This window comes from Haliotis rufescens, unplaced genomic scaffold, assembly GCF_023055435.1.
Source record: "Haliotis rufescens isolate VD_foot unplaced genomic scaffold, xgHalRufe1.0.p SCAF_10, whole genome shotgun sequence".
Classification (NCBI taxonomy): Eukaryota; Metazoa; Mollusca; class Gastropoda; order Lepetellida; family Haliotidae; genus Haliotis; species Haliotis rufescens.
Window position 1 is genome coordinate 20,775,964 of NW_025963780.1, and position 21,879 is coordinate 20,797,842.

The 21,879-nt window shown below is 40.9% G+C and overlaps 1 protein-coding gene across 2 annotated transcripts in view; it reads left to right on the top strand.

Annotated features, from left to right (window-relative positions):
- LOC124143124 overlaps positions 1-21,879 on the top strand; it is a 49,389-nt gene that overhangs the window by 15,268 nt on the left and 12,242 nt on the right. Inside the window, exons 1-13 of one of the 2 annotated variants that reach the window (XM_048388006.1) lie at positions 1,267-1,352; positions 11,814-11,888; positions 12,914-13,011; positions 13,254-13,349; positions 14,123-14,230; positions 15,419-15,688; positions 16,194-16,323; positions 16,819-17,002; positions 17,401-18,076; positions 18,539-18,704; positions 19,417-19,528; positions 20,169-20,369; positions 21,603-21,639. In XM_048388006.1, the coding sequence (XP_048243963.1) occupies positions 1,282-1,352; positions 11,814-11,888; positions 12,914-13,011; positions 13,254-13,349; positions 14,123-14,230; positions 15,419-15,688; positions 16,194-16,323; positions 16,819-17,002; positions 17,401-18,076; positions 18,539-18,704; positions 19,417-19,528; positions 20,169-20,369; positions 21,603-21,639 (2,224 nt within the window). In that variant the 5' untranslated portion in view covers positions 1,267-1,281. Of the gene's footprint in view, positions 1-1,266; positions 1,353-11,813; positions 11,889-12,913; positions 13,012-13,253; positions 13,350-14,122; positions 14,231-15,418; positions 15,689-16,193; positions 16,324-16,818; positions 17,003-17,400; positions 18,077-18,538; positions 18,705-19,416; positions 19,529-20,168; positions 20,370-21,602; positions 21,640-21,879 lie in introns of those variants that run through there. The other variant, XM_046511954.2, reaches the window with a different exon arrangement.

Sequence of the window (21,879 nt, forward strand, 5' to 3'; positions counted from 1 at the left end):
CGAACCCACAATCATAGGTTTCCGGCGTGTACAAGGGACGCAACTCTGCACAGCGAATCGCGGCGCCTTAGACGACTGGGCCACCCGTGCCCCCCTGTGACCGTGTGGATTCTGAAGGCAGACAAAGGCAAATAAATCGGAATGACAAATAGTTTTCTCGCTGTGGTAGTTAGAGGCCAGTGTTTGCTCAACTGCAAGAGGCATGTGTTTACACAAAACGGAAATGATATCATTACACCGGAAGTGCATGAACAACGATACAATCAATCCTGATGTGCTAGTCTTCCATATTTGACGGTGTAACATATGTTCTTGTTATCGTGGCAGCTGAGGATCCACCATCATCAATACTCGTTTAAAAGTATAAGCACTATGATTTTATGTGTTGAAGGAGGCAAGTTTATATTAAAACAATCCATAACTCTATCCATTAGAAAGTTCAGATTTTAATTTTAGTTGTTTGAAGTCAAATGATTGCAATAAAATCTCCGTCTATGAACAATTTGGCACAAAATATATATTATCAATAATTTGTCGTGTATAAATGAAATATTTTCAACATAACACATCTAACAAATCAAAACCAAATCACAAATGCATTTTTAGATCTAATGTACTGGTAAGCAACATTACCTTGGCGCTATTATATTTCATAACCAGGTCAGCAAACTTGAAATACGTTCACGTCTTGAAATAACGAAAACAACCTCAGTGGGTCGGTGTTTTGAAAGTTAAAATACCAAGATGTCGTACTATGTACCTTTATAGCACATTCTATTTTGAACTCAAAATTTCAACAAACAGCAATGTGGATTAAACTTTGAGTTTTCTGGAGGTATTAACTATCAATGTTGTATTAATTCAGAAAATTAAACAATTCATAGGGTTTGATTTGATTTCACAGGGTTTGATTTGAACCTTTCCGAAAGTTACAGTTAAACCGACTGGTGTAACGAAACGTGAATGTGGGGTAACTTGTCCTTAAATATGTACACACGTTCCCAACAGGGTAGGTTGGAAGGTGAGATTTCCGAATAACAAATTAAATGTTTCACTGTATATTTCAGTGTTCTGATAATATTCGAGGAAAGGCCTAACATGGTTGTTTAGCGTTTCCTTTACTGTATACAGTAAATACTTCGAGTCGATCTTGAGGGTGTCTTTTTTAATGAAACGGTTGAAGGCAGAACCATGTGACTGTTTACATTAATGCTGTAATGTACTTCCTTCTTGAATGTTTATAAAACAGCGCGTCTATGCGTGTGTTCATACCCGTCCAACATGTCTGCAACAATTGTGTTGATGGTCTCTGTTCTTGCTTTGTGGGTTCAACCTTCGATTCAATGGAGAGGGTAAGGCTTATTTAATTATTTTTGATTTCGGTTTTCTGTTTTTTTTCATCACGAACATCCCAACCACGAATTTTTATACTAAGAGTTGTTTAGATAGTGTTTATGCAAAAACATATAACTGACAATTCGCTGTTATATGGGTATCATTCTCACACTGAGAGGATAGTTGAGTTGTTATTAGGTGGATTAGGCAGAGACGTTACATTGTTCCCTTTTGGAAACTGAGATAGATCCTCTCTTCAAATTATTAACTGCACGAGTGATATATACATAAAGAAATGTGAGCTAGCAATTGTTTTAATGACATGTGTAAATATTGTAGGCTTGTTTACAAGTCGACCTACAACAAAACTGTCGAATATTTAGTGAATCATGGTTACTGCTGAAACCTAGGTAGCCTGGCGTCTAAAGCGTTCGATCGTCGCCGTGAGGACCTCGCATTGGTATGTGTGGAATCATTACTAAATGCAAGTACAACTCCACATATTCACGTCTACTAAAACCATCGTTAGTGCCAGGGTAACCAACTACCGAAATGAGGTTCAGGTCATACTTTATAATATGCCCAGCCATTGACGCAAGTCAGTCACGTAACTTCATTTTGTCAGAATATTTAATTATATATATTAACAGGCCTTACGTGTGCGCTTTTGTATTTACATCTCGAACTGAAGAACTCTGCGTTGGGAGTTAAAAGATCGTTTATCTTGAAAAAACTCTATACCGCCTATATTCGATCATTGTCGTACTTGGGACCATTGCACAAACGAACGATCTCGGGACTTAGAAAACCTGCATTTGGACGCTCTGTTTGCAGTGCGGTTCGTGGCACGAGTCATAATACACATCCTAATGAAACAAGTTTCAAATCTCTGAAAGAAAGAAGATAACCATTCCAAACTGAAGAACTTTTATAAAATGAATACCGGTATTGCACCTGAATATCTCAGTGAACACATTCCAGCTAAAATCTCAGATGATAACAATCATATTCTTAGGGATAGATATAATTTACAAGCAATGAATCATATGACCCAAAGACATGCGCACTCGTTTCTTCCACGTGGGATTGGACTGTGGAACGCTCTTCCCGGGGATTTTAGTAACTAGCTCGCTAAGAGAATTTAACACTTAAATCAATGACCCTGACACTACAAATAAATGTATAGACTTACACTTCGGTACTAGCTTCTGTCAAATTATGTGTCGTCGCCTCAGGCTCGGCTGAAGCGAATTAGACGCTCATAGATTTAATCAGCATGTATCAGACAGTTCAGACTGCAAATGTGGTTATTATTTAGAAGTTGATTGACATTTTCTATTTACATGCAGAAACTACGCAACATGGAGATTCTTAAACCAATCCATGATTTTATTGGCAAAAGGAAAAGATTCAAATAGGAGTGATTATAATCTGAACACATTTTGGATAAAATATTGAAATTGAGATACTGCATTCCTTTAGCTTGGACATCACTAGTCTACGGTTACAGATTCATTTTTATGTATTTTACATTTATACATATAAATAAATGGTGACGACAAACATCAGATGCAAGAACGTTTATGTCTGTAAAACATAACACCAAAACACATCCTATGGTTTGCCAGTGCCCTACGCAGTAGCGCAACACACGTGAGTAGGCTCATTCCTGACTTTGACATTTTCGAGGAAGGTCGATTAATCTGTGGACTTATTTCTTATTGATTCTACCTATCATACAGCTGTGAGTTACTGATTTTATTCATTGTTTGTGTGTGAACAAGCGATGCAGCGTGCGCAGCGTCTACGTGTTATTGACCAATACGCTCAGTGTTTAACAGTCTGTGATTAGTAGACTATGGATCATGTACCAACAAACCCAAAATGTTGACTGTCGACCGCTTTCAACAACAACGCGCCCCTACAAATTTGGCGGTGATCGGTAATGGTGTATGGTGTATGGTGGCACCGAGACCCGCTCCATATTGTGTACGGAACAGTCACGTGACATGTACAGTACTATCTGGGCATCATACCGAAACTCTTAGTTGTCCCGCTTGCAAGGCATGTGAGTCGACGTTTTGTCCTTCAGAATGACAACGCCCGTGCTCGTCAATTGTCACCCCTAGCAGCACAACACCAATAGGCTGCCATGGCCAGCAATGAGCCCAGACCTATCCCTCAGTTGACACGTCTGGGACATGATAGAGAGACGCGTGCAACGTCATAGGCCGCCGACCATGTTGGCTGAATTTGGCAAGACGCTGCAAGAAGAGTTGCCCAGACACCCTGAAATCGCTGTTGGGAAACTCGTGGGCAGTATGCTTCGTCGAGTGAATGAATATTTGACAAATCGTGGCGGTATTACGCACGATTGATATAAAATCGTCAACTTTCCCATCTCCCTGTCGTGCATCAAGATCGTTGGCGGTAACAGGATCAACTGGCATACTTTCACTACCGGTTGAATGTGTTCCCGATTCGTTCATAATCATCATCCAACTATTACTGGAAAGTAATATATCTATCCATTTTTGGAAATATTGAGGTATTTCCCAGTACCTCCACGATCGCATGAATGCTACTGTGCGGCGTCAGACAACAAACAAATACTTTATTCATGCAAATTGTGTGCGTGGGGCTACCGGTAGGACTGGACATGCTCACCCTTTTCACGAACACCTGGTGTCATCATGGTTTTCAGTGATGCATTCATACTATTTTCGCCGCCAGTGCGCCTTTTTCCAAGGAATCTGTATCGACAGATACTCCTGACTGGTTGTATGTTGGCGTTTATATTTTATTTAAGCTATAAATGGTGGGGGCTTGGTTAATTGGGAGTGATGGGTGGGTTGAAACCCAGATATGTCTCACTTGGATAAGAGAACCTCCTACAATTGTCATACAAATGGGAGCAAAGGGACTGGCTGGTCCTACTTCTATGTAGATTGTATGACTGTTAAGATTAGGTCCGCCCTATCATAAACTCACATTTTGAAAGGAACCAAACACAGCTAATCACACAGATCGCATCGAACCGAGTGCGTACAAACCTGGTTTGTTGCGGTCTCCATTGAAAAAGTGCCAGGGCAAAATTATTACAATGTAGTCTTTTTTTAATAGTAATTTGCATGGCTAATTCTTTGTGTACATATTCTATAGTTCGGTTGCTCTCTGTTGGTTGTCTTTGGCAGGCCTGATATTCTACTTCCCTGTTGAGAGGTACATAGACAGGATGGATGTATGAGTAGTCATTCCAGGGGTAGACTTTGCCCTTCCATTACAATCCTCTTTTCAAATGCACCACGCACGAAGGATTGAAATAGTATTTCTTTTCAAGCTGCTACACATTACAGATACCTTTTTACTGCCTCGTTATATTTCTGTCCTTTATGCTTGCAATGCATTGAACAGTGTACTAATTTCACAGCACCATCAATACAAAACGAGCGGTTTTTCTATTTATTGGGGAAATGGGTGGACCAGAAGCCATTTCGCTGTATGGAGTTGCGTCCCTTACCTATGCGAGGATTCGCAAATCATGGGTCGAAACCCCGGTTGCCCACTGATATATGTTAAGTACTGTAAATCGGTGGGTTTAATGATTCATGATTATATACACAGTGACTTGTATTTCTACTCAAGGTTTCCTAAGGATCACACCTTTAATGCAACATGAACTTATGATATGAAGTCATATTGGAATAAAACCCTGTACACAATGATTGGGTGGCCCATCTGGAGTCACGCTACCACACCAGGAAGGAAAAGACATTCTGTGATGGACACCATATGCACGTGATGCACGTGGTGCATGATAGCCACAGTTGCCAGCGTTTTATCTGTTTGTCAAGGCAACCTTGCACTCCGTTCTGTGAAAGACTTTTTTACAATTACTGAAAACAGAAATGCCCCCTCTACGTCAACGACCTCGTTTGACCGTCGAGGAATTAGCCAGATGCGTTGAGATGCTTGAAACTGGGGCAACACAAAGCCACATTGCCAATGTCCTTGGTGTGAGCCAAAGCGTGGTCTGCATGCATGGAATCGATATAAGAATCATGGTTCAACTACCAAGCAAAATGGAGGTGGTCGTGAACGTTCCATCACACAGCAGGAGCACCGGTTTCTGACGTCGTCACTTTGACACGCCAACCACGCTCAGAAATGTACTGCGGAACGCCACTGGAGTAAACATTTCAACGCAGACAGTCCGAGAGTTCATATCAATTGGGTGGCGGTCGGGTAGCCTAGTGGTCACGCCGTCACGCCGAAGACCCGGGTTCGATTCCCGACATGGGTATAATGTGTGAAGCCTATTTCTGATGTCCCCCGCCGTGATATTGCTGGAATATTGCTAAAAGCGGCGTAAAACCATACTCACTCACTCACTCACTCATGTCAATTGGACAATCAATGATTGGAAAAGCCATCGTGGAATGTATTAAAATTTATGACCCGTGAATAGCTTTGTTAATCGACCTATTTACACACATGCATTGCAATGCGTAAACATCATCTGTCAGAACATTTAAATAATATCGCGACGAGCATAAACGTAAGAATTTGCATGCTCATTTTCTTTGGATGTTGGAAACACTTTTATAAAGACTGCGAGTAAAATTTGTCGTTGTCGTGAGTGACAACCAAAGAGAGTTTGTGATGTGTCTACTTATAGCAAGTCCTCTTAAGTAGAGCGTTTGCAAGTTTCATTGGATATGTTCGTTCTTGTATTTGGTTTTGTTTAACGCCACAATATTACATCTATATGATGGCTCCATGTAAAAAAGACAAAACAAGTCTTGTCATATATATGTAAATATGTAGCTATGTAATTAATCGAGTCTGGACCAGACAAACCAGTGACTAACATCATGAGCATCGATCCATGCAACTGGGATCGATGACATGCATCAACCATGTCAGCGAGCCTGCAACGTGGTTTTAGATCTGCCGGCCGGGGTAATTGCAGATTGTACTCAATACCTGCTCCTCTGGAAGCTTCAGACCCTATCGACCTGGCTTTTCCCCGTTTCACTGACTCCAGGTCCAGTGGAGGATGTTTGTTGTTCTGCGCAGACAATTGGAATTCTCGATGTCATCACTCATGGGTACAAACTACTCTTCCCGGTTCTTCCTGATCTTACATCCCGTCCTATCGAACGTCAATTCCATCTGGCGGGTTCCACATTGGACGCAGTCGACCTCGCCATCATAACTGTACAAAACAAAGCAAGGGATTTTATTCACCGATCTCTTGCTTCCAAAGAAAAAAATACCAGGGAATGAGGATGATTATCAATCTAAAGAACCTCAACAAATCGTTTCTGGTCCCTCCTCCGAAATTCCAGATACGGTTCACAAGTTGCGATCAATGATTTTGAAGGCATTCTAGGTGTGAGGTATTGTAAGTCCATTCTTAATTACTTATTTCATTTCAAGAACTGACAAAAGAACTAGAATATGAGTGTAAAATCACACAAATACACCCATATACTGTTGCTATTTTTGCTATTATTTGCTGATGACGTTACAATGGTTTTGCTTGAACACCTTTGTACAATACCTTCTTTAAGTGTTAACACAAACAAACTTGACACGTTTCTAGGTTTGTCAGTACCATACCCGAGGGTTTAATCAAAGTGGTAAATGTCTCAAGCATGCATCTCTTGATTAAGAAATACAAATACGGTTGGGCAAACATATTGAAATGCAAACGTATATCTGTTATAAAGAAGTTATGGGAGTTCATCGTAATCCTGAATGGTCATTTTTTATAAGACAGAAACATTTCATTTGTGTGTGTTAATGGATTTTTCATCTTGCTGTGTCACATGTTATATGTACAATTGTTAATGAATTGTATCTCTGATGTCCCATCGCTGGTGGTCCCCGACAGTGAATAAAAGCAGTTGTTATTGACGATGATTCTTGTACAGGTAACGTCCCTATTGAGAGTAAGACTGGATGGATTTGTCCTTCCAGAAGGCTATGGATCAGGGTAAACTTTGCCATCCATCACAATCGTCTTTTCAATGCAGCAGACACGAAGGATTTTAAGATTTTTTTGTTTTCAATACTTTTCTAAGCGCGACGATGTGGCCTAAGAAATATTTTACTTCCTTCTTGAGCATATTGCTGTTCTCTTTCTTTGCAATGCATCCAGCTTTTACTTGAAACAAGTTCACAATTCACTGGATTTGTCACTGAACTTGTAACAAACGAACATGCATTTCGTTTTTGCTTTGGTAAAAGGGTGGCACAGAAGCTTGAGGAAATACGCTGGGTGAAGGTGCGTACCTTTAAGATGCAAGGGTTTGCAAATCAAGTACGTCTGCTGCATTGAACAGACGATTGTAATAGAAGGGAAAAAGTGAAGATCAGGCATTGGTTACTAGGGACCTATTCTGCCTTATAAATACACCGTTTCAGGCATTTTCAAACCTGAATAGCATGTTGTACATATGAATGTGGATCTTACGTCGATCTGTTTACATGCATTCCTCGCAACGCGTAAACATCACCTGTCACATCACATTGCAAACGGGGTTCTTAAGCAGAACATTATTCTGATCTGAAAGATATACGAGAAGGTCATATAAGGTTGAAGAATAAAAAGCCTGTTTAAAAGTGTCTGTCATGACAACTTTAAACATTAGAATTAGAACGTTCATTTTCAATGCATGTTGAAAACACCATTTCAAAACGATGTTGTGAGTAACAAACAAGGCTAGACCATACATATTTTGAGTCTGAATCCATTAACAGAGGAATATTAACACCTTTGCTACCGAACTACAAGCCAATTTTCAACAAGGTATGTTTGTAAACATGGATGGCTGATGTTATTATCATTTGTTGATGTATGTTATTACTAGTCCCAAGAAACAACTGAATGCTCTTCACTCATTATACTGAGTTTTTTATAAATGGGGTTAAGGCGTACATTTGGATGTAATTGTATTAGGTTTGTTGCACAGACTTGGAAAATGCTAACCTCAGACTTAAAACCTATATAGATGGTTTATAGTTTTAGGCAACCATTAAGAGTTATGGATCAAATCGATCTGGTATTCCAAATTCTTCTTTTCCTTTTATTGTTGTATTATATTTACCCATTCACTGCCAGGTGAACAGAAATCAAACATAACAATAATAATAAGTGATAACTGCATGACTGATAATATAGCCGATATCCGGTATAGTGTCATAACAATTCAGGACTTATAATATGGGTGTTACGTAAAAGTTTGAAAATTAATGTTGATAAAAGTATGATTCTGATGGTTTTGTTGTGCTTCTGGACACAGTAATGATATGTACATAAAAAGTCCGTGTGTATGGCGTCCTATCAACCAAGAATAACTGAATCCAAACCATTTTAAGAAACTGATAAGGGGTCACTGTAAATTCACCAGCCGAGCAAGTGTATGCATATATCAAAATTTGTAAGTTTCAATACATAGAAAAGTATCTGTCATACTGCAAAGTATATGTATCATATCAACCTATGTTGCAGCCCTACAATCACATGATTTATCTTTGACAACTGTAGATTTTTTACATCACTGTGTTTAATTTGTATTGCATTTATATAGACTGCCACTCACTGTACTGTCAATAGTAAAAAAGGCCTGTCAAAATACTAAATTATCTACATTTAGTGTGTAATCAAGTTCATAATGAAATTTACCACAATTTCGACTTCACAGAAATAATGATTTTAAAATTTCATCCTTCAGTCTTAAAACATGTACATCAGCAATTCTGATTAAACAGGAGTTATAAAGTCTTACGTCTTAAGTGACAGTGGAGATGGATAGATCGCAAACATTCCTTCAGTACGTACATGATCATGTTCTGAAGGAATACTTATTACTACAAAAATAACTATAGCAGGTGTTTTCATTAGAGTGTCATAACAATTCGGGATTTATAACATGGGTGTTACGTAATATTTTGAAAATTAATGTTGATTAAAAAGTGATTCTGTTGGTTTTGTTGTGCTTCTCGACACGGGACTGATATATACATTTAAAGTACATGTATATGGCAACCAAGAATGACTGAATCAATATCATGGCACCGTAGAGTGTATGAATGTCACCGTTCTAGTCACCCCCTTGACGCTAAAACGACTTTCCTTCAGCACATATTTGTAGTGGTCCACAAACTGTTATTGTCAAATGGCGGTTATACTGCCAATATATGGTGGCTACCACTTGAGATTGTTTGGTGTCGAGATGCACAATATAAGGGCAGTAAATCAATTGAATTTGCAACTGACATATCGTCCAATGTTGCTGCCAATGTACCGGATATGCAAAGAATGAAGTCGCTTATATTTATTTGTTAACTATCAAGTAAATAAATTCCTTTTATGAATTTTGCTGGAAACTCCTTCCAGTTTTTATAGTCTTATGTAGATCAACCAAGTCTACTCGGTTTTCTATCACCCAAGTCTACCCGGTTTTCGATCACCCAAGTCTACATTAACACTTGTCACATCTTTCGTGCAGCAGATATGTTTCATTGGCACCATTTATTTCAGTAATTTTTATGTTATATTTAGTGTAACATATCAATTATTATGTAAGTAACGATGTCCCTGTAACACAAAGAGTTAAATGCTAAACAGATAGTTAAACCTTTGTGCGGTATAACTTGTATTTCAAGGATATATGGCAAACAAACATCTTACTCTTCTTACTGGCAATTAAATGTATTTGGGTCAACACAGAAGGCTTAAATAATAGGTGTAGAAGCTGGCTCGGCTTATCATCAGCTTAGGGCCCTTGGCCTCTCGATCATGTCGCTTAAGATATTGCTGTTTATGTGCCGAAGCTGGGCATCTAGTGACAATCAGTCGGACTGTCTCATTAAATTCATTTCATAGTCTACATTTCATATTTACGCAGACTCACACATTGTCGGTTTCGTGTGGCAAGTGACTGGTCTTGAGCAGCAAACAGAGAGCACAATGACAAAACCGATACTGAGGCGAGACTATCCACCATGACAAAACCGATACTGGGGCGAGACTTGACACAATGACAAAACCGATACTGAGGCGAGACTTGTAACAATAACAAAACCGATACTGGGGCGAGACTTGACACAATGACAAAACCGATACTGGGGCGAGACTTGACACAATGACAAAACCGATACTGGGGCGGGACTTGACACAATGACAAAACCGATACTGGGGCGAGACTTGACACAATGACAAAACCGATACTGGGGCGGGACTTGACACAATGACAAAACCGATACTGAGGCGAGACTTGACACAATGACAAAACCGATACTGGGGCGAGACTTGACACAATGACAAAACCGATACTGAGGCGAGACTTGCCACCATGACATAGAGTCCCCTCTGCTGAATCTGGCGTCAAAACAGCATTCACTCAGTCACAAAGAGAAAGATGTTACCCAATGTGCATCTATGGTTCGTAGGTTGATACAACCCTTCTAAACACAATATGGGCTGAGGGCCCTTCTTGGCCTACAGTGAGTGGGTGAGTTGGGTTTAATACCACTTTTAACAGTATTCCAGTTATATCGCGACGTGTCAGCTTAATGAAAGTCCGAAGTAATGCAGGTCTCAGACGTATACCACTTCGGTGGAACCCACGTGCACGGTTATGGTGCTTACAAATCAGAAACATAATCGGGGCGAACCGGGATTCGAACTCACAATCATAGGTTACAGGCACAGCGAATCCCGGCGCCTTAGACGACCGGGTCACCCGTGCCCCATTGTTGTGGGTTCGAATCCCGGTTCGCCCCAATTATGTTTCTAGGTTTGTCAGCACCATACCCGTGCTCGTGGGTTTCACCGAAGTGGTTAACGCCTGATCATGAGACCTGCATCACTTCGGGCTTTCCTCCCACATTAAGCTGACACGCCGCGATATAACTGGAATACTGTTGAAAGCGGCGTTAAACCCAACTCACTCACTCACTCACTAACGTGCCCCATTGGCCTACAAGGTCTGCATTCTACAGGAAAACAGCAGAACTCTTAAAAAGCATTATGAAAGTGATAATATTTCTTATGAATACATAATGCCATTTAGAAAGTTGTCAAATGTAACAAAATGTTATATTTGGCATAACACTCCCTCAGTAAAGTACAGATTCTAGAAATTGTTTTGGGTTGACTCCCATTCGGGATTCGAACTCACACTACAAAAGTGAGGCACCTAATCGCCAGCACACAAAGTCAGCAATATAACCCACTCAGCTACCGAGGCTTCCACAAAAATGAAAGTTCGACAACTGGTGGTCTCTATCACGTACTTTGTGTACCCCTCAGACGAGCAAAATTGGCACGGCTCCCATGGCCGAAAACTATGAATACACAGTGAGGCACCTAATCGCCGGATGGGAGTCAAACCAAAAAGGTACTAGAATCTGTAAAGGATCGTTAAAATGCCTCATTCTTTCGATTATATTTGTTCTTCTTTCAGACACACATGTCCTTACACCACGGTTCACTATGTGAGTCGGAGAACTCACTGTACAGCACATTGTTGGTGGTGGACGTAAGTTTATTCGACTCAGTATATTTGCATTTTCTTGCCTCTTTGTTGTCTGACGTAGACATAGACGTAGAGGACTTTCACACGACGTCTGTCCACCAGAGGTAAGGTGAAATTGAGTTTAACGTCGCGTCCAAGATTATTGCGCTTATATAGCGACGCGCGCGTGCGTGCGTGCGTGCGTGCGTGCGTGGCTGGCTGCTTGTACTAGTCCGGACTGAGGCCGATTTATAGTGCTAGCACACTGAGATACCATGCCGCAGTTTAACATGAATACCCCACTCAGACACAGTATACTGTTCTCCGAGCCGACCAGTCCTTGTTTTAGCCCCTTAATGCCGAGCGTCAGACAGGGTAACAATAAGTACTATCTTTAAACGTCTTTTGGTATGACGCGTCCGGGGATCGAACCCCGGACCTTCCGCTCTCCAGGCGGACGCCTACCACGAGAACACGGAGGCGGTCCTGTCCACCAGAACCTTGAGGAACCGCTTCAGAGCAGCTGGTAGATCCCCATCAGAGGTTCCGTTTGGCATGGTGTTTAGAGAATCTGAGAACCTGGCGTAAAATGCATTGGTCGGGCGAAATCAGGCTCCTGCTCCATGTCACGGATGGATGACGGAGGGCTTGGAGGCACAGCAAACCTATACACCCAGGAACATCAGGCCCCTCGATCCCGGGCATAGACAGCCGATCTCCAGAACGATGCTGTGACCATTTTGCCTTGTCCCGCCATGAATCCAGATCTGAATCCACTGGAGCACATTTGGAGACATCATTGGGTGTCGTATACAGGCACCGTGGCCTCCTGTTAAGCTTTGCATCGAGAGAAGCTGATCCGACATTGTTTTCTGGTGACAACATCGCCGGTGGTTGTACGACAATATCGTGATTAATATCACACTTATTTGGTCAGTAATTTCATTCCAACGCTTGTTTCATTTGTCTTCGAAAACTACTGGGTGTGCAAAACCTTCTCCAGGTGTATATTAACATCGGTGGTATGATGATACTTATTCTTGTTTCAGGTGCTGTGCCCATGCATCTGTAACTGAACCCGTTTATACTCGGCGTTATAAGTGCTGTCCCGGGTGGACTCACAATGGAAATGAAATCTGCAACATACGTAAAAATTCATAAACATCCATCTATTTGTAATTTTGGTTTGATGGAAAAGAATGCTACATATCATGATTGTCCATGACTCTTGCGTTAGTTTTGGAATATGGTAGAGAAAGTTATTTTTTTGTTTAAAATATCGAAATACATTATGCTTTCTTTTCCTCATGTTCTTATAAAGAAACGAAAACAACTGCATCATATTGGCAATAGTTTAGTTCTCTATATGCACTTTAATTGTTCTTGCAGCAATCTGCTATCCCCCGTGTGCTAATGGCGGTACTTGCACGGAGCCAGGAAGGTGTCGCTGCATGTCAGGATTTGGTGGAACGAGATGCACCGGGCGTAAGTACATGTTTAATAAAGTTTTCTTCGATAATCTTGTTGCTGATCAGAAGGCGAGTAGCCTGTTGGGTCTTGTGTTGCTATTACGAGAGAGTGAGGTAGGTGTTAGGCCGCGTTTAGTACTATTCAAGCCATGTCCTGGCAGGGAACACCAACAATAGGCGTCGCACATTAGAGATCCATGTGGGGAATCCAACCCGGACATTAAGCTTGATGAACCAACTCAATGACCGCAAAGACAAAGGCCACCATTGTGAATCAGGAGTTTAGTTTTTATTGGCAGGTAACAAACTGCGACCCCTATTTCTTCGGCAATTCTGCTTTTGGGCGGCTGTTTTTTGAGCTGCTATTCTGTTTTATGGCGACTGCTTAATAGGGTTTGCATAATTACCTACAAACTATTAATTGTGTTGCATTTTTGTCTTTCTCCTGTGTTATAGTTAATAAGAAGGAGTTGGGGGGGGGGAGGGAGGCTCGTGTGTTGTTAGTGTGATTCAGAAAAATAGACACTGACGTTATGTGTTATTAATTTGAATGAGAAGGGGGATAAAATCGGATTTCACGTGTTTTCACTTTTCACTTTTTGATGGAGTAGAGTTGTAAATCAAATGTGGTTTGCGTCTGTTTCTCCGTTTAGTACGTAAAGCAGTTGATGTTTTTTATTTTTTATTACCTATACAGAGTAACGATGTATATGTATATATATCTTCACTTTTTATTACTTGATTAATGTAAAACAGTTCTATCAACTGGTGGTGTATCTCTATTTTCAGTCGACTGTAACAATGAACGGCCATGCTACCCGGGGGACTGCCAAGGCAATGGTGGGAACGTCGTGTGCAACTGCATGCAGGACTTCAATGGACAATTTTGTGTACATCGTAAGTGGTAGTAGTTTAAAATATATTCCACGCATACGTTCATAGAGAAAATAGTGAAAACGAGCTGCCACAATGACACTTACCCCTTATACACAACTAGATCCTTCCCTCGACCTCTGGACACCTAAAGTTGCCTTCAACTGCTACTTGAAAATACATCTTAACACTGTTGCAATGTTGTTTCTGTAATTAAAATATTGAATTCTAACTGTCAAGTTGTTAGAAGGATGGAAACAAAATGTGGCTAGTAATACATTGTCCACATACAACCGCGGTCGTTTCCTACAATATTTCACGAATCCTTAATATGGATTTTTACTAGACTTTTGGCTATATGTTGAAAGGTGTCGAACCCTTGATATTTGATAAACATATACATATAACGTTTCATGATGTCCCAAAACCATTCCCTACTTGGACTTGTACCATGTGTTCCGTGTTTCTTCGCGTGAACACTAGACTTGCCTTTGCATGTATTTGTGACCAGAGGCGCGACAGGACACGCTCACCTTTTCGCGAACACCTGGTATCATCACCTTTCTATAGTGATTCATAATCGCATATTTATGGTGTAGTTGTAATCTTACAATGGACTCTGTTTTTTATGATAACGGACCAGCATGCAGGTTTTGTCTCGCTTTTGTTTTACTTAAATTGCGTCTTTGTAATTATTAGAGTAAGTGTATAAATGTAACTCGATGTTAGAGAAACCGGCGTCGAACATAATTCCGACAGTGTTTCACACTTTAGAATATCGCTGTTCTAACCTCATTGGTCAAACTACCGTATTCGACGTAATAAGCGCCCAGGGCGCTCTCAAAATTAGAAATAGGGAGCTCTTATTAGAATATAATTTTGTTGAAAGATCGTAAATTTTGTGGTTTATGCTGATAGCCTGAAATGATACAAAAGAAAAGTCTGTGCGTATTATACACGACAGATATATTTTTCCAGAATTTAATTGCCCGTAATTAAGGGGGCATATAACACATGATTGCGTATTATACACTAATAAATAAGTCTTGTGTACATTGATCAATCGGAAGGGTGCTAATTGGTTTTGTTCACTAGTCAATATATTAGAAAATATCGCCGTGGGCGCTTATTACAGTGGGGCGCTTATTACGTCGAATACGGTATGTCATGCGCGCTTTGATACGTTTTCCCTTGTCTTATGTCATCCTACAGTGAAAGATACCCAAACCCCGGAGGTCACACAGATACGGGCACAGTTTTCCTACTGGAAAGATGAAGGACAGGCAAAGAGAGAGATATTCGGATTTATAGCCGATGGCACGGACAAGACCGAAGAAGTCATCGTATGGACAAATCGACAACAACTGAACAACCTGAGCGTCACCGCCAGTGCTATATTCAAAGGCCGAGATCTACCATATCCCCCTCCTTCCTACATCAGTGAGGCTAAAACAGGAATTGCCAGAGCCTATTTTAAGCTTAGTAAGTAATTCGATACGCTCTTTGTCATGCAGAATGGGTGACATGGGTTTTTCTGTGCTTGGAAGTATTTTATGTGTAGCGTGTCAGCTTTTGTGGGAGGAAAGCAGAGTCGATTTTACGATTCCGTCAATAACTTGAACGTTAGTTGAGGAATCACTATCAAATAGTGATGATAACAGGTGTTAAGGTAAGCGGATCCCCCCCCCCCCCCCCCCCCCCCCCCTTCGATGGCACCCGTCACAAACACAAATGAATTGTAAATATTACATTAATCAATGACATCTGTGAGTAGTCCTGTCTCATACGAGTGTGAAATTAAATATTTCTGCAATTTGAAAAGAGGTTAGAATAGGGAAATAATACAAAATAAACAATTATTTAAAGCAGGGAAATACATTTGATCTTAGGTGTGCTAACTCGATCCATATTTCAGCGAGATGGCGTGCCATTTGGACATCGATTAGATATTTTTATCCAAAGCTCATATTTGTTTCTAAATGTTAAGGCGGACCGATTTCAGTCTCTGAAGACGAGGATATTCAATGCAGTGATCCAGTTGGCCCCGAAATTCCCAAAGAGAGGATCCAATGCTCCTTTACAAAATATTATACCTCCAACTTGACAGATGGGGACAGGTAAGTCTCCTGAAAGAATAGAGAGATATTTACCTGACTGTCTGTGTTATCATCCTTCACAATAGACATGAGTTGGGGTGACATTGGGTTTAACGCCGCGTTCAAGATTATATAGCGAAGTGCATGCTCGTGTGTATGTGTGTGCGCGTGTATGTGTGTGCGTTTTCGTACTATTCAAGAATTATGCCACCCGTGAAGACCCGCGGTAGAATAGGTCTTCAGCAACCAATACTTGCCCTAAAAGGCGACAATGCTTGTCGTAAGAAGGAAACTGATGGGATCGGGTTGTCAGGCTCGCTGACTTGGTTGAAGCATGTTATCGTGTCCCAATTGCGTGGATCGATGCTCATGATGTCAACCACTGGATTGTCTGGTCCAGACTCGATTATTTACAGACCGCCGTGATATAGCTGGGATATTGCTGAGTGCGGCGTAAAGCAACAAATGAACAAAACAAAACATATAATTGATGTCACATTTTATGCAATTGTTCAGGTTGTCCTTGACCTTCCGAGTTTCAAGTGGTGGCTTCCGGAAGCTAGACGGAACAGATACTACAGCCACACAACACTATACCGGAGAGGATGCCGTCAGCACTGTGGCCTTCAAAGTTGACACGGGTGAACCGGTGTACAACAGTCCCAATGATGCTTTTCAGATTCACCCAGAATTCACAAAGGTAAGAGTGTTCATTGTACACTTAACTTCACATACAAGAAAGTAAGAATTATTTAACGTTTGCCAGAATATTTAATAAGTGACATTGAAAACATATATGTAAAACATATCTGTAAGGGTATAAATGAATTGCGAAATTGTTGTTTGGGGGGCATGTAAAATCACAGAGTTTATTCTCTTCCAATATTGACCTACTGTCAAGATTTGTCGAAACATGTTGACAGACTAGGCGCGATGATGAAAAAGCGTTCAAGAACTATTCCACATTTGTGACAGTTTGGATCAGCTAATCTGTAAATCAAGTAATTTAATGAACCCAAATCAAATAACTGAACCCTTACTTCATTTTAGTTCTCAGGAAGTGCATGACTTGTATGCGTTAACTTTTTCCTTTAATAGCAACCTATCACAATGGCATGGGATGGCTGGACTGATGCCAGATCCGGTATGGACAAATACACATGGGAAGCCTTCAAACTTGAACCCACTGGGAACGGAAGCTTGACGGAAGTAGACAAACTGAGACCTGCTGTTCACAAACAAGTTGACCACACCGACCCCATCTCCAACCCTCTCCCTTATGCCCCCACAAGACCAGGGATGTACTCCTTCATTCTTGAAGCCATGGACAAGGCCAATAACTCTGTATACATGAGAAGGTTTGCACTGTACGACAAAGAGTCAGAAGTGACCACTGATCCAAACCATGCCCTGTTCATACAATCTGCTGTACAAGACCAGGGCTTCCAGTGGATGACTAATGCCTCCAAGCCACTTGTCATCATCTGGCAAAACCATTTTCTCAATTATGTCCATGAAAGTGGTAAATTTCTCAACAACATCCTCCCCTTCAAGGTAAAGGTTGTAGAAAATCCACCAATCTACAAGGAAGTGCCTTATGCAAATGATGATCATTATGGCAGAAGAACTACAGCAGCTATCCCCAATGTACGTGGCATTGTCAAGTTTCAGTGGACACATGCTGTTAATAAGACTGGAGGTAGAACACTACATACACCGCCCAACTGGAAAGATGTCTCTGGTCTGAACACAACAATGCAGTCGTCATTCATTGGTTTGTATTCTGTTATGTTGTTATTTGTAAAGGCTGACAAATGGTACTTGGACCATTATGTCAAATAGTGAGATATCTGATCGAATAACCAGAAAAAGAGATATTGTTACAGTTGGCTCCGATAAATATAAATTTTATCAGGGCAAGACATACGATCAACCTGTTATTTGGCAAGAAAAGACCCATTTGTGTTTTATTATATATTTTCTGCCTGAACCTGGTCTGCTAAGAGTGAAGGGTCATGGGTTGGCCGTATTGGCGTCCTTCAGTGTGTGTGATTAAACAAAAAGGTAACTGATACTTATTAAAATGATAATTCACTCAACTCACTGAACTGAAAAAACTTAGTTCTCGGATTTCATAACAACAATATATGCGAGATTTTAAATTTCAGCAGGACGTTGTCTGTATAACTGTTGCTAAAACTCGTTACCATTGCATTATCTGTGTCTTGTACTCCAGGCAATGTTACCAGCGGGAGCACCGTTACTGTGTGGATCAGAGCCAGGGACATCCTCGACAACACGAAAGTGGACTCGACAAGTGTAACTTACGACTTTACTCCACCACTCATCAATGGGATGACATTCCAGAAGAACGAGAGATCCAACGTTCACTTCAGCTCTGGGTAAAAAAACACCAAGATCTAGTAACCTGGCTTGTTTGGGGAGTGTCAGTTGATAGTCCTATATGCTTGAGTTTGATCTTTCAAAAGTTTATAGATTCCAATTATAGATTGAGAACTATTGAGGAGTAAGAGATCCATTTGATGTTAAAAAACCCAACATATTTTGTAATATATAATTTGTTAATTTCTTTGGCATTTTACTCCAAATACTAAAAAAATCCTTTCCTGTGGAAATATATCAAAGACGATAAGACTTTACTCTTGTTACTAATTTATATATACTAACTCTGTGTACATAGGGAGGTTTGCACTGTTCGACAAAATGAGTGAGTTTGGTTTAAACGTCTGAGACCTGCATCACTTCGGGCTTTCCTCCTACATTAAGCTGACACGCCGTGATATAACTGGAATAATGTTAAAAGCGGCGTTAAACCCAACTCACTCACTCATTCATATAGCCAGTGCATCATGGTCACTCTTTGTTTGTTTGCTTGTTTGTTGTCTCCCCCCCCCCTCCCCCCCCCCCCTCCACACACACACACACACACACACACACACGGGGTCATCCTCACGGGAATGATGTTAACTTCAAGGGTGATGTGTACGTGTCATGTATTGATCAGACTTATAAATGTCCATTGTCCATTTCATAATGACACCACTGCAGACTGTTTTGCTTTTTAAACAAGAAATTCTCTGTTCGTTTCTCTAGATTAAGGGTGACCGCACACGATGCCGAGAGCGGAATCGACCATATTGAGCTCAAGGTCTTCAATAATGAAGACCTACTGAATACGAAGAATGTAACCATTAGATCCGTCAGTGTGAGTGATATGTCTTTGTATTATTGGAAATAGTAACTGTACTTGTCCATGCTATTCTTATTTTTTAAACAATTTTGTAATATTACTTTTAAAGAGAAAATATGATTCGAAAAATAACCTTAATTAGTCTAATTTAAATGGGAATATATGGAACGTTTAACAAACATGTCATGACAAAACGGAACATCAGTTAACACTGATTTCTTCAAGCAGGCCCGGAAGAGATTCTGAGAAAGGTTGCAAAATGTCAATACTGTCAAGGGCCAGTCTGCATAGACAGGGACTTTGCATGCACAGACTACTTCCTATGAGTGTATGGCACGTTCCTTGTCCACACAGGGATCAGGAAGTTGCTCTTCGGTGATTGGACAAATATGTAGAAAAGTGCGCTTTAAGCATATGGTTTGCTGCTGGTGCTACAATAAACAAATCGCAATAATCAAAATAAACTTTTAAGATTGAAAGATTGACTGAAATATTTATCTATACATGACATGGTAAATGCATATTAGGGTATAGAACAAAAAGGAAATACACATATGATTTTGGCACATTTTGCATCATCAGAGTGTGTCCAACCTCATCTTTACATCTTAATTATCTGTTTTCTGCATCCATGTTGTTTTGCACCTGCTTTCAGCCGCATGCCTGCACAGACAGAGAACATGACTGTTACTGTCCTAACGCCCTGAACGTGTGTTACAAACGGGTCAGCAAAGTCTACATCAGCAACTGCTGGCTTATGGTGGCCAAGAACGCCCTCAAAACCGCCGAGGTTCGGCTGCATGTACGCGTTGTCAACAGGGCGGGGCTGAAGTCGGCCAACTACGAGGAACAAGTGGTGAGTAGCTATATAACACTGCCACTAACGCTTTTCTTACATTGAGAGAGTGGGCGAGTTATTTAAATGCCACAGTCAGCAAAATAACTATAACAGCGTTGTGCATCTTCCCGACCTACGGGCGTTAACTGACTATAAAAGTCTAGTTTTCACCCATGCTTGCCGTAAAAGGCGACTATGCTTGTCGTAAGAGGCGACTAATTATAACGGGGTCGGGTGGTGAGGCTCGCTGACTTGGTTGAAGCATGTCATCGATCCCACTAACGGGATTGGGTGGTCAGGCTCGCTGACTTGGTTGATGCATGTCATCAATCCCAATTGCGTGGATTGATGTTCATGATATTAATCACGGGATTGTCTGGTCCAGACTCGATTATTTACAGACCGCCGTCATATAGCTGGAATATTGCTGAGTGCGGCGTTAAACAACAAACCAACCAACCAATTGCGTGGATCCATGTTCAAGATGTCAATCACTGGATTGTCTGGTCCAGGCTCGATTATTTACGAGTCCGGCGCTAAACATCAAACAAACAAATATACACAACAATTCATCCGTCCCCAGATGGCAGAGCACTTTACATCAAGCTCTGATGGAATGCGCGGGTATAGAGCTTGCATCACGCGTTGAGTCGCTCTTAACGCACAGAGACCCGTGAAGATTCCGAGGTAGAATAGGTCTTCAGCTATCCATGCTATGCTTGCCGTGAAAGGTGACTATGCTTCTCGTAAAAGGCGACTAACGGGATCGGGTGTTCAGGCTCACTGACTTGGTTGATGCATGTCATGATCGATCCCAATTGCGTCGATCGATACTCATGATATTAATCACAGGATTGTCTGGTCCAGACTCGATTATTAACAGACCGCCGTCATATAGCTGGAATATTGCCGAACGCGGCGTTAAGCAACAAACCAACCAACCAAAATCTTAACGCATAGTTAATCAGTAGTTCGCTTAACAAGAATGGCTCGGTCACGGTGCTTAATATTATTTTATCCACATTAGTAATATTCTAGTCTCTGTATTGACTGAGGCTTCATTACCACTTGAAGATCTTTCCCGAGTTAGTACTAGTTTTCAGCAAACCATGCTTATCGTAAGAGGCGACTAACGGATCGGGTGCGAGACTCGCTGACTGAGGCGATAAACAACATTCACTCATTGACATTACCTAAGACACTACCCGTGATCCAAACTGGTACTCACAATCTGACAATTTCTGTTCAAAGGTGACGAAATTGTTGGAGCTAAACGGCACCACGTCCTGTAAGTAATGTTATGAAGAATGTTAATTTTGTTCTGATACAAAGCCTAATCGTTTCCGAATAAGGATGCTTGGGTCAAGCAGTGATGTCAGTCACAAACATGTCTCCCAAACTATGTTTCCATAACGACCAGGTCACTGGGCTTTCCTGCTTCCTCTTTCCCGCTCTAAGCAGAAACCAAATTCAACATAAAAAAAACAACCGTAGCGGCATTATTTAGCAAGGAAAGTAATATGCTTGG